We start from the raw sequence: 13,525 nt of genomic DNA, 5'->3' as shown, positions 1-13,525 counted from the left end.
TATGACCCCCGCCAAAAAAAAAAAAAAAAGATAAACTGATATTGAGTCTTTATTGAATGGGGTAATTCTAGAAACAGCTGCAACTAAACATAACATATCAATGCCAAGAATTGCTCAGATAAAATCCACTTTCATGGCTTTTGGAATTATGGAAACTCAAGAAAGACACTATTTTTTCTTTTTTATTTTTTTCAAAAAAAAAAAAAAACTCATATCCAGATGATAAATACACATTGTCACATAATAGTATGTAAGTTTACTTGTTGAATTAGCAGGCTTGTTTCTTGTGTTGTACAGTGTCTTTAATTCTATTTTGAATAAACTTAAAAAATGCCAATAATATCCCTAAAAAGTTTTAAAAGTATATATAAATTAAATATTAAAATTAAACATTTTCGAACACACGACTCCATGGCCCAATGGATAAGGCGCTGGTCTACGGAACCAGAGATTCTGGGTTCGATCCCCAGTGGAGTCGAATTTTATCAAATTTCTTATGTTTTTTTTTTTTTAAATCTTTGAGAAAGAAAAAATTTAAACTTTAAGAATGAATTACACTTCATCCACCAAATCACTATCAATGAGTAATCAAAGAGTTCACTGTTTTTTCCTTCTTATAACAAGTTCCGAATTTCCGGTGCGCGATGCCGATCACGCGGAGTACAAAGACCTGAACTGCCTGTTTATGAGCCTGCCGTGGCGGAGAGCCAATTCGAGCTCCGCATCGTCGGACCACCACTGCTGCAGGCCGTGCGCCTCCAGGAACTTCGTCGGCCCCCTCGACATCACGTAAAGCTTCGCGACCGACGAACCGACATGATCACTAGATACTGCACTTCCTGCTGCCTGATCATTGTAGTAGCAGCAGACGTAGTCGCAGTCGTTCACGTACAAATGCGGCATCCATTTCTGCACTTCCGCGGCGCGCAGCCTCGTCACCTCGCTCTCAAACACCTTCCCCTCCTCTCCGCCTTTAACCCTCTTCCAAAGATTGCAGAGTTTCTCGCCGACGCTCCTCAGACTCACCGCGGGCGAAACCGACGGCGGATTGAACAAGTGACACTCCACGAACACGCCTCGTTTCGCAAGCGCTTTTCCGACCTGGAGAGCGAAACCGGCCCCCAGCGAATGCCCGCCGACACAGACCCCGCTGCTGCCATGTCTGTCAACCGCGGTTTTCAGGGCTTCGAGAGCGCCGGAAAAGCGGACCGAGCCGCTCAAGCTTTCCCAGGCCAAGAACCGGAGGTCGTCCTCGACGTCCCGCCTTACAGTCGCGCTCTTTATGAGTGTTCCCCTGAGGGCTAAGACGGCCCTCGGCGCGCCGCTCGGCCTTACCGGGATGAAATCGGAGAGCGCGGCCGACCGGTCCCGCTCTAGGACTGCTCCGTAGACGGAATTGTCGCGCGCATCGATCAGGGTCCGGGAGAGCTTGTACTTGAATGGCTTCCACCATTGCGGCGCGAGGCCACGATCTCCGCGCCTTTCGGCTTGCCGGTCCAGTTCCAGCAGGTAGACTGCTTGAATGAAGCAGGCAATGACCATTCTTCTGTAACTGGGATTCTTCCTGAAAGAATCAAATTGAAAAGCAGAACAAGCAGCTCAAGATCTTCAATCTGCACACTGATGATGATGATAAATTATATGGCAGTTGCGCACCATGAGAGACAATAAAAAAATACAAACTTTCGTCACACTTTCTAACTTTAGTATTCTATAATTTAAAGTGAATCAATTTAATATTCTGTATTTTTTTTTTCATCAGCTCCATTATTAACATTTCGTTAAATTATATATAAAAAACTTCATATTATCGAATATTCACTTTAATACATTCTAATTTTAACTTTGTCATTGATTAACGAAAAAAAAATCTGACAAAAAAAAATAAAATAAAACCGCATATACTAAATTGATACACTTTAAATCATAAAATACTAAAGTGAGAAAATGTGAAATAATAGAAATGCTATTTGAAGTTTCTCCAAAATTAAATTAAAAAAAATTGCATTCGAAGATCTCCCATACGTCAGGCCTGAACTTGAATTATATTTTAAAACAAAATCATTAGTAATAATATGCATTACATTGCTAATTCATGAGGCAAAATCATGGGTAAACATTAATTTCCTATCCCATAGTACTAGAATATTTTTACTTTGCTATCGTATAGTGCAAACAAAATTATCAATCATTTATAATTTTGTTTCTACGCAAAATTTTCTTTTTGAAAAAAGTATAAAATTATTTCCTTCAGTTATTTAATAAAAAACAACTAAAAATAGACGGAAACTAGGCTGCAAACTTTAAACCTATATATCAATCGTCACGAAATTCTGATAATAATAAATACTTACAGTAAAATAAAAATAAAATTATAAAATAATAAAGTATAATTTGTTAAACAAGATAAGTAAAAGTATAATTTTTTGAGCTACTTAAAATAAAAATGAGTTAAACCGAGGAAAATTCTCACCCCCCCAAAAAAAAAAAAGAAAAAAAGAAAAAAACTCAATCTTGGGGATTGTGAATAGCTCCACCAAAGAAAAACAAAACCCTAGATAACGATCAACTACTGCGAGGTTTGGTAAAACTCAGAGAGAGAGAGAGAGAGAGAGAGAGAGAGAGAGAGGAGACGACGACGAACCAGCTCGAGCGGAGGAGATCTCTCCAGGTGGGGGCGGCGATGCTGCGGGGGCCCGCCACGTGGAAGTCGTACGGATGCCCCGCTCCTCCTCCTCCTCCTCCTCCATCGCCATTGTTGACCTCCACGGAGGAACCCTCCGCCATTAGAGACCAATTAGAGTTTTTTTTTTTTTAAAAAAAAAAAATTATGCTCGTTGAGTGGAGGAATGTTTGATGAAGTGGAAAACGGAGTGATAAAAGTTTTTTTTTTTTTTTTTTTAGGATTAATTTTATACATCACCTTACAAATAGAGTAAATTATAAATATATTCTTATAAAATTTAACTTTTATATATTGTCACAGAAAAAATTTTAATATTTTGAAATATATCCTTCTGATTTATTAGTTAAAGTATTATTTATTTTATAAATAAAATGATCTTTTTGTTATTATAAATATATAATTTTTTAATATTCTAATGATAATTGAAAAAGAATAAAAAAAAATTAATTTACCTCATTAACTAATTAAGATTAAATATTTTATTTATAATTAACTAATTTTTTTTAAAAGATTCTAATGACACAAGCACGCTAGGTGCTTCGTTTATTTCATTTAGAAATAAACTTAGCTAGAAATATAAATCAACTATGATTCGAACTTGGGTCTCGAGTACCAACCATCAAGCCTTTTGCCACTTGCTCTAGAGACAATTGGTTATTGCTCTTGTTTCTTAATATAACTTAAGAAAAACTTCAAAAATCCCTCCTGTGGTTTCGTAGTTTCTCACTTTGCCCCCCTATGGTTTAAAATGTATCAAATTGTCCCCCTGTGGTTTCGTTTTTATCTTTTCAGTAGCTTTTTCATTAATATTTTATTGAATTATATACAAAAAACTTCAGATACCCATCTAGATTTATCAAATATTCATTTTAGTATCCTTTAATTTTAACTTTATCATTGATTTAAGAAAAAAAAAATAATGAAATTGATAAGAAAAAAAAAAAAAGAAACCACAGGAGGACAAATTGATACATTTTAAACCACAGGGGGCAAAAGTGAGAAACTATGAAACCACATGAGGGGTTTTTAAAGTTTTTCCTATAACTTACAAAGCCACAAAAGTCATTTCGAAATTTGCACCGTATTAGTTCCAAGTTTAATTATTTTTCATTTTGAGTGGAGTTTTTTTAAAAAAAATGAATAAAGCGGATAGCTTATTTGTAATCTTTCTCTGAAAGAAAAAAAAATAGCACCACATATGATATGTTCCAAACTGATATTATTATGCTTTATAGAATGATAAAAAGTCTAATAAAAAATAATATTATGATTTTATAGTGAAATATTGCTTTAGAAAAAGATTATTATTGTGCTTATGTGCATTGTGGAATAAGTGTAACCGAGAAGGCTTTTTGGGTTGAGAGAATCTATGTATAAAATGTCATTATTCTGTAATGTGGACTTTAGTTGTTATTGATATATAGGCATAGCAATCAAAATGGATTTTGATTCATCATTGCGTTTATTTTTAGAGTAAAAGTTTCTTTTACTGGAACTTTAATAATTTATGAGTGCGATATTCTGAGGGCTGAATTAGATTTTTGGTCCTCAAGCTATGAGGCAGGACAAGTAACACTTTGATCATTTTTTTAAAAAAAAATTAGTGTAATTCTGTGCTTAAACCTTTTAACTTACAGTTAAATTTAATTGACTAGATGATGGTGAATCGCTGATGTAGTGGTAACGTGATATTTTAAATATTATCACGCCATTTAATCATTATACAGTCATATCATTACCTGACAACATGATATTTTAATTATGTCTAAATTACAGAAAATCTTTCTATCAATATCTGCTTTTTTACTTTCTCCCCCTGTCATTTAAAAATCTATACTTTACCTCCTTGAAAAATAAGAAATGTTCACAAGAGAGTACACAGTGACAAAATGACTAAAATGCTCCTCACCATCTTCGTCTTCTTCCCCAACCTTGCTCAGCCGTTGCCCCTCCTCTTTCGTTTTTCACACTCGCTCAACCGCAACTCTGACTCCATTTTCCTCCACATGCTCCTCCGCTCTTCCTGCACTCGCGTTGCCTCTCCATTTCGGCGACGATAGGGAGGAGATCGGAGTGGGCGTGGGCGTGGACGGAGAGGCGTGCAAGGGCGAGGGCGAGACGGCGAGCACGAGAGCATGTGTTTGGACGCGAATGGAGGGGTGGACGAGGGCGAGGCGGCGGTGTAGGGCGGCGAGGAAGGAGGCGGCAGGGATGAGAGGGTATTTTGGGTATAAAAAATATATAATAATAGGATATAAACGGAACCCTAACAGAATACTGACGGCGGGGGGACAAAGTGAATATTTCTCATTTTTTAAGATGGCAAAATGTAGGTTTTTAAATGACAGAAGGAGAAAGTGAAAAAGCGGGTATTGATAAAAGGATTTTTTGTAATTTAGCCTTTAATTATTATCATGCCATTAATCATTATACAGTCACATCATTACCACATCAACAACATATTACCACTCAATCAATTAAATTGTACCATAGGAGATTGTAACAACCCTATCACTCATCCAAATATTCACCTCTCTCTCTCTCTCTCTCTCTCTCTCTCTCTCTAAATGGTATAAATCAAGCTAACCATATTATAATCTTCCAACTAAAGAAGCATTGAATTTGCTACTTTAAAAAAGGGTCTTTCTTTCAATCTTTAATGGGATAACTTTTACATTGTAGGTGATCACCACCCTTTTCTCTCTTTAGGAGTTCTAAGGATTGAGAAAGAAGAAAAGAATAGGATTCTTGTTGTCTCCTGGAAATGCCTGACATTTATTTGATTCATAAATTATGGAAAGCTTCTAAATCTTTAACTATACAGCTCTATACAGAAGACAACACTTTCATAAAACAACCAAACATTCTACAGCTTTTTTAACAGCATTACACTATTTCATACAGTACTTTTTCAACGGCACTATTGTTCACAATTAAGGCAAACATGCCCATCATTGGATAATAGTCTAACCATATTTCTAAAACTTGATGTAAATTTAATGCTTTGTGGAGTTTTTGAAAGATTCCAAGTTGTTGGAAACTACTCTTTTCTTGATTTTGCAAACCTTTTTGTTGCAATTAGAGTATTTGAGTGAAAAGTACATAAATTAAAAGTCACAATACATGTTACACTGGAACTAACTACACAAATTTCATATTATTGGCTTAAGCTATCATGGTCACCACCAGTAACTCAATGAAAGAAAATTCAGGTAATTCATCAATGTTTGAACAATTTTAACTCAAAAAAAAAGGCCTAAAGTTAAACACTTTTCACTTACAAACAACTTTACAACATTTTATTTTTTGCAAAAAGAGCGAAAAGTATAATTTCAGCGCACACGAAAAATAGTTTCATAGATTGCATCTCAGGTAATTATTGAGCATCCAACAGTTGATAACCATTCAAAAATTATTGAGGAAAAAAAGAAAAAGTAACATCACAAGATTCAAGTACAACACAGGATGTGGGGGCTCAGGTTCAATGGCGCTTATTCCCAGTTGCCGCCTCCCATGCTTGCAAGATATGGTTCACGATTTGCTCCACGCCCACTCCGTGCTTTACCTGCACAAGAAACATGGTTGCGATTCACATCTTCATCATTATCATCGCCAAAGAATTATGAAAAGAATACTTCGACCCATACACACGGATTGCAAATTTGCAATCCCCACCCCTCTTACTAGTAATACAGAAAGTTCTTGTAAATTACGACCAATATCGGGGTATATAGGCAGTGATTTTAAATCTAAAGATTGATCGTATTGTAGCTATTTTTTGTTAAGACGGTTAGGTAGCTTGACGATTCAAAGGGCATGAAAAACCAAAAATTTACAATTGCTGATTTAGTGTGATACTTCAAAACCTTAGACGTTTTTCGCATATGGACTAGGATGAATTTTAGAAAAGAGAAAAAAAAAAAAAACTGTTAAAATAAACAACAGGGAAGTGTCTAAAACCACCATTACTGCCGATTCAGCTCAAGATTGAAGTACCTGAGCAAAAACAAAGGGTCCTCCGTCCCGCATCCTCAGTGCATCCCGCTCCATAACCCCCAAATCAGCTCCAACTGCTGGTGCAAGATCCGTCTTGTTTATTACCTATATTTAAAAAAAAAAAATTAAGCCAATCATAAGATAACTGCAATCCAAATTAAGAAACCGACGCATCAATTTCTTTTTACATACCAGAAGGTCGGCCTGTGTTATCCCTGGACCACCTTTTCTCGGTATCTTGTCACCACCAGAGACGTCGATGATATAAATTATGTAGTCGGCTAATTCTCTGCTGAAGTTGGCTGCCAAGTTATCTGCATCATCAAAAATATTTTCAATTACTATTTTTACATCTTTTTCACCATCTTGAAAGATACAATGTTGCCCGTCAGTCAAGACAAGCACATAGCAAAACAAAAGAGATCATAATACTGCTGCTTACGGCAAGAACACCAACTTGTTAGATCATAGTCTAATTTACATATTTGATCAGTGTGTTAAGTTATGCAGAGGATCTCTCTCCTCTCTCTTCTCCACCTTTATTACCTTCCTTTTTTAAAATTATTTTGTTCCCTTCTTCTTGTGCTCTCCCTTGTTTTTTTTTTGGGGGAAGTTCTGAGCCTCAAAATTTAGTATAGGTTTCGTCTTCCTTCCATGTAATCTTTCTTAAAGTTCTCGAATATAAAAGGAGAAGGCTTCTTATCTCAACCTCTGTGTAGTCTGGGTTCTCTCCTTCATTAATAACATTTTGGAAGTTATCATGATTACATGGTTCTTTACTCAAGTTACTGCAACTTTAAATAGTTATGTTCTGTTATCAACTGAAGTTCAAAACTGAATTTTGTCAAAACATCATTCTCGAAGCATAACCAAACAGTGACGAAGCACCTAGATTCACAATGCAGAGATGAGAGAAAGCCCCAAAGGAATAGTGAATCTTTGAAATTGATCATAAACTTGATACAACTCTCCAGGAATTGGAGTCAAATAGAACCAAAATTAGATAAACGGTGGGCTTGCTATATAGACTGACAAACTTAAGAACGACGTGTTTATCAACCATCACCTATATGATTTAAAATACACGATTTAAAATACATGATCAAACAACCTTGATCAATCATTTCTGGTCAGACAAAGTTTATGAAGTACTTGGAAATTTTGATTAAAAAAATATAGAGTACCTCCTCCAGATTCGCAGAGTAGTAGGTCTGCTTTATATAGGTTAGAAAGCTCTTCAAGAGGACCTAGATTTATGCTTATATCTTCTCGTATAGCAGCATGCGGGCAGCCTCCTGTTTCAACAGCACGAATCCGTTCCTCAGGAAGTGCTCCATGCTTCACTAAGAATTCGCCATCCTCTTTGGTAAATATATCATTAGTTACCTGAAGAATATCATAGAATTAAAAAACAAACAGAAGCTACCAACTTTGAGAACTTCGTATTAACAAATATGTCACATTCAACAATTTGAACTAGCCAACCATATTCACTTAATAAGAAACCATAGGAATCACAAGAAAACAGAAAATATATATGCCCAAATCAGAAAGAGATAACTGCTAAATTGCAAACTGATTGGCAGCCAATAAAATTTCTTCATATCTATGTAAAGAAGAAATATCAGTATTCAGCGAACATTTAACAAGCTACTGACCATACATTACTAAATGCAAAAGTCTTATTTTCATATATAGTAATTCAAGCAAATATCAAAGCATAAACCTTGAGCTTTTCAAGCATAGTTTAGTTGCTGCAACCATGAGGGCTGCTGGTGAGTCCCCATGGTGTGCGTAGATAGCCATTTATTCTTCCCTTTAATTTTGAGAGTAGTTTAGTTTTGTAATTCAGGAAAAACAAGAAATTTCATATTGCATCAAGTGTGGATCATAAAAATAAATAAAGAAAAATAAATATCACCATTTTCATGATTAGGTAAGCTTAGAGGCCATGAACACAACCTAAACTATATTTGGCACTTATAAGCAGTTAACATGTAGTTGAGGACAATAAGTTAAAGTAGAAGATAACTTTTTTAATTTTTGAAAGATGATACATACTGCAGCAAGACTGTACTTGTCACGCAAGACTTGGCAAAGTGCCAGCATCAAAGCCGTTTTCCTGAAAATTTTGGAATGATAAATCGTTTCAGCTATGCTGATCTTGTAGGAGGTAAAACAATATAGAAACAGGTTGAGTACGAACTAGTAAGCATGTAGGTGCAGCACTAATAAAGCAATGTAAGCACCTAAGAAATCGACCAGCCATAACTGATGAAATTTAAGTAGAAAGGGATAAGCAGTAGGAAGTAAAGCATTATTTTTTATAACATCAAGAAATCATAACAAAGTCCAAATACCATCTATTAAACACAGTACCAAACCACAACCTAATGATATAATCACCAACACTTGAGAGATTATTTCTATTGCAAGGAAGTTAGCCCTTTTGAATACCTGAATTCTTAAGTACATGACAATTTGATTGGTTGTACCACACATGACTGCGACGAAGATGACATTGTGCTTACGGAACTTAAAAAAGGTTATTAGATGAAATTAATATGCTTATTTAGTTAGGTACTACTCTTAAAAACAGAAAATTCATCTTTTATTCACTGATAAAACATAATTTAAACAAGGTATTAATCTAAAAAATTTCTACATATTGCTACTTAATTAAGGTCAAATTTTAAGGGAAAACCAAGGATCAGATACCGCCGTCCCAGAGTAACTCCCAACCAAAAAAAAGCAATTTTTCCAGATTCAACAACAGTCAACAAATACCGCCTATTCATATCCCAGTTATAGAAAAAGCTAAACTAAAATTACCCATGGCATAAAAACTGCATCAATTTCAACAACAGAGTTGGAACGAACTGCAGAAAATGAAAATATATTATAACCGATTCATTAAGATATGCGAAAGAAACAAGAGAACAAAGTTATGCTTTATCGTAGCACGTAATGCAATTTCTTCGCAATCTTAATCAGAACCTAAACCCTAAAGAGCAATGGTGAATCGGGGGAAAGCGGGAAGAAGAGGAAGCACCCGGTGCCGACGGGGCCGCCGATGCCGACGGTGAAGGCGCGCTCCTCGAAGTCTCTAGAAGGGAGCGGCGGCGCCCGCTGCTCGAAGTATCCGGGGGAGTAGATGGGCTCGTGCGAGTGCGGCGCCAAGCCATCGTGGGAGTGGTAAACCCTACCATCGGCCCCGACCCACGACATCGCCGACGCGTCCGAGCGACTAAGAAGAATTAGTGTTTATAAGATCGGGGCGCGTAATGAACTGGAAGGGAAGGAGGAGGAGGAGATAAAAGAAGAAGAAGAAGAAGAGAGGAGTAGCAGCACTCATGGTGGTGATCGTGGTCGTCGTCGTGGTCGTGGGGATGGTAATGAGACGCCATGGGAATTAGGGTTTAAGTGTGGGTATTTGTTTTAGGGGAGGGAGGAAGAGGAAGAGGAAGAGGAAGAAGAAGAAGAGGGCTTTTTTTTTTTGCAAATGGCCTCTGAAAAATTTTATTTTTAAAACAGTCCTATCAAAATTTAATTTACAAAAATGGTTCTGGCCCTGCCATGCAGTCGCCATGTCAGCCCCACGCGGGCGTCGCTGGGGTCAGTGTGTTAAGTTGAACATGGTGAATCATTCACCGTGTTCAAACACGTAAATGATTCACCGTGTTTCACACGATGTATTTATATTTTTTTTCTTCTCTTTTAGGGATGTCAACGGGTCGGGTTTGGATCGGATTTTAAAAAATCCGAATCTGAATCCTAATATCAAATTAAAACTCGAACCCGAATCCAAACCCGGTGGGTTTTAAAAATCCATACCCATTTAACTTTAACATCTGGATATAGGTATAGATTTTTAAAACCCGTCGGGCTCGGATTCGTGTAACCGTGTTTGGGTTTTAATTTGATTTTCGAATTCGATTTCGAATTTTTAAAAATCCGATCCAAATCCGATCCAAACCCGATCTGTTGACATTCCTAAAAGAGAAGAAAAGGAATATAAATATACCGTGTGAAACACAGTGATTCACCGTGTTTGAACACGGTGAATGGTTCACCGTATTCAACTTAACACACTGGCCCCAGTCCTGCCCGTGTGGCGCTGACGTGGCGTCTGCGTGGCAGGGCCAGAACTATTTTTGCAAATTAAATTTTAAGAGGACTATTTTTAAAATAAAAATTTGCCCGGGGCTAAATTGAAAAAAAGCCCGGAAGAAGACGTTACCTTGAGGTGTCGAAGGCTACGGAAAATTGCATTTGGAATTTGGAGAAGAAGCAATATACGAAAATGGAATCTATAAGACCAAACGGGACATTGTCAAATATGTAAAAATCACTATTTTAAAATTGGGTAAACTTCAAATACACCCCGTGGTTTCACAAGTTCTCACTTTAATACCCTATAGTTTAGAGTATATCAAGTTAGCTCTATGGTTTCGTACTTTCTCACTTTAGTATCATGTTGTTTAAAGCGTATCAAGTTAGTACCCTGTGATTTCATTTTTCTTTTTTTATTATCTATTTCACTAATTTTTTTCGTTAAATCAGTGATAAAGTTAAAACTAAATGGTACTAAAGTGAATATTCGATAAACCTAGGTAGGATATCTGATGTTTTTTTGTATATAATTTAACGAAATATTAACGGAGGAAAAAATAATCAATGATAAAGTTAAAACTAAAAGATACTAAAGTAAATATTCGATAAAACTAGATAGGATATCTGAAGTTTTTTGTATATAATTTAATGAAATATTAACAGAAGAGCCAACGAAAAGAAAAAAAAAAAATGAAACAACAGAATACTAAATTGATGCACTTTAAACCATAAGGTACTAAAGTGCGAAAGTGCGAAAGTGCGAAAGTGCGAAACCACATGATATTAAATTGATACACTTTAAACCACAAAATACTAAAATGAAAAAGTGTGAGTATTTGAAGTTTTCCCCTTAAAATTCAGAATCATTTAGAAAAGTTTAAAACAAGAGCAGTGAGAAAGTGCGAAACCACATGATATTAAATTGATACACTTTAAACCACAAAATACTAAAATGAAAAAGTGTGAGTATTTGGAGTTTTCCCCTTAAAATTCAGAATCATTTAGAAAAGTTTAAAACAAGGGCAGTGCAACTAGTCACCCCCAAATACAAGAAATTTTCTAGCGGTACCTTATTTTCTATATCTATATATTATTTTTTATGGTCAAATTCAACTTAAATGTACCACCTTAATTGAGGACAGTAGGAGTCACTATTTATTTTATTTTTTTTTTTCTATTCTACCTTAATTGAGGGCTGTGGGACCCACTCTTTATTTTAAATTTTTTCTATTCTCTTTTATCTTAGTAAAACCTTTCTTTTTCCTCATAGCCACGTCATTCAACTCACTTTTTCTTTCTCTTTTCTTTTTCCTCTTATCTCTTAATTTCTTGTATCTCCCAAACCGACAACGGCGTCTCTCCCTCTCCCCTCATTTTGCCTACGCAACAGTTTGGATGAAAGGTTCTGGATCTCTGCATCCATAATTTAAGGTTTTTCTTTTTCTCTCCCTCTTTTCCTCTCGCTCACCACTCGGAGCTAGGGGTGGAAACGAGCCAAGCTCGAGCGAGCTTACTTTAGCTCAAGCTTGACTTGAAATTAATTTCGAGCCTAAATTTAGGCTCAAGCTTGGCTTGAAATTAATTCGAGCCGAGCTCGAGCGAGCCTAACTTCGAGTTGAGCGAGCTCGACCCCTAAACAAGCTACTTGAAATTCTTAACATAGTGCAATCTATAATTTATTTTTTATAAAATATTATCTATTTTATTTTTTTTTGAGAGAGAGATAGGTAGCACTCTACCCGCTTCGTTTATTTCATTTAGAAATAAACTTAGCTAGAAATGTGAATCAACAAGGATTCGAACTTGGGTCTTGGGCACAAACCGCCAAGCCCTTTGCCACTTGCTCTTGGGACGGTCGGTAAAATATTATCTAAAATTTGATATAAAAAATATCTAATAGTTTAACATACAAAATGATTGCATGAAATACAATATTATAATACTAAAAAAATTAGGAAAAGCGACTCTACAAGGAAGTGAAAAAGAGAGAAAGAGAGCAATTAGAGTAGGATTTTGCTACTATATATACTTTTATGAGTATAAACCCCTTTATACTCATAAGTTTTCGACCGTTAGATCTATCCTTTTGATTATTTCCATCTGTTTAATCATACTATTCAACGAACCATTCATTCAATCTTAGAGGACCACTATCATTCTAATCGCACATCCAACGGCTGAAAATTTATAAGTATAAAAGAGTCTATATTTATAAAAGTATAGTAGACCGAGCCTATCTATATAGAATTAGGCTACTATACTATTAATAGTACAAACCACTTGCTATTAGATTTTCGGCCCTTGGATGAAGGGATGTGCGGTTAGGATGATGGTAGCCTCCCAGGGTCGAGTGGGTGGCTAGTTGAATAGTATGATCTAACGAATGAAAATAGCCAAAGGGATAGATCTAACAACAGAAAACTTGATAGCACCAAATGTTTGGTACTATTGATAATATAATAGTCGGACTCTATATATATATTAGTAGATCTAACAGCAGAAAACTGAATAGTACAAAGCGCTTAGTATTATGGATAATATAAATAGTATAGTAGCCGGACTATATATATAGAGAGAGAGAGAGAGTCCGGCTATTATATTATCGATAATACTATATAAATGATTGTTGCTATCGAATTTTGTGCCGTTAAATCATATTACTCAACTAACCACTCACTCAATCCTAGGGAATCACTATCATTCTAATCGCACATCCCTTCATCCAAAAGC

At 35.9% G+C, this 13,525-nt stretch overlaps 2 protein-coding genes and 1 non-coding gene across 3 annotated transcripts; 1 reads left to right on the top strand and 2 right to left on the bottom strand.

Annotated features, from left to right (window-relative positions):
• Nucleotides 406-478, top strand: TRNAR-ACG. The gene has a single exon. It is a non-coding gene; the product is annotated as a tRNA-Arg (tRNA).
• On the bottom strand, nucleotides 559-2,825 carry LOC109721960 (GDSL esterase/lipase At4g10955-like). The gene is made up of 2 exons (XM_020249793.1): nucleotides 2,645-2,825; nucleotides 559-1,564 (listed from the first exon to the last, which is right to left on the bottom strand). Exons 1-2 carry the CDS (start codon nucleotides 2,785-2,787, stop codon nucleotides 652-654), a joined length of 1,056 nt encoding a protein of 351 aa, XP_020105382.1. The 5' UTR covers nucleotides 2,788-2,825; the 3' UTR covers nucleotides 559-651.
• On the bottom strand, nucleotides 5,940-10,190 carry LOC109721961 (urease accessory protein G). The gene is made up of 7 exons (XM_020249794.1): nucleotides 10,034-10,190; nucleotides 9,735-9,929; nucleotides 8,744-8,804; nucleotides 7,867-8,068; nucleotides 6,875-6,996; nucleotides 6,683-6,787; nucleotides 5,940-6,251 (listed from the first exon to the last, which is right to left on the bottom strand). Exons 1-7 carry the CDS (start codon nucleotides 10,087-10,089, stop codon nucleotides 6,168-6,170), a joined length of 825 nt encoding a protein of 274 aa, XP_020105383.1. The 5' UTR covers nucleotides 10,090-10,190; the 3' UTR covers nucleotides 5,940-6,167.

Source organism: Ananas comosus, linkage group 16 (assembly GCF_001540865.1).
Source record: "Ananas comosus cultivar F153 linkage group 16, ASM154086v1, whole genome shotgun sequence".
NCBI classification, from domain to species: domain Eukaryota; kingdom Viridiplantae; phylum Streptophyta; class Magnoliopsida; order Poales; family Bromeliaceae; genus Ananas; species Ananas comosus.
This window is presented reverse-complemented; position numbering and strand designations above follow the sequence as displayed.

What these genes read in the sequence shown, in the direction of transcription:
- LOC109721961 (XM_020249794.1), bottom strand. Translation starts at nt 10,089, where the DNA reads ATGGCGTCTCATTACCATCCCCACGACCACGACGACGACCACGATCAC. An exon ending in GACCACGATCACCACCATGA is followed by an intron (nt 9,930 to 10,033) that starts GTGCTGCTACTC and finishes AATTCTTCTTAG; the next exon opens with TCGCTCGGACGCGTCGGCGA. An exon ending in TAACACAGGCCGACCTTCTG is followed by an intron (nt 6,788 to 6,874) that starts GTATGTAAAAAG and finishes TTTTAAATATAG; the next exon opens with GTAATAAACAAGACGGATCT.
- LOC109721960 (XM_020249793.1), bottom strand. Translation starts at nt 2,787, where the DNA reads ATGGCGGAGGGTTCCTCCGTGGAGGTCAACAATGGCGATGGAGGAGGA. An exon ending in GATCTCCTCCGCTCGAGCTG is followed by an intron (nt 1,565 to 2,644) that starts GTTCGTCGTCGT and finishes TGATTCTTTCAG; the next exon opens with GAAGAATCCCAGTTACAGAA.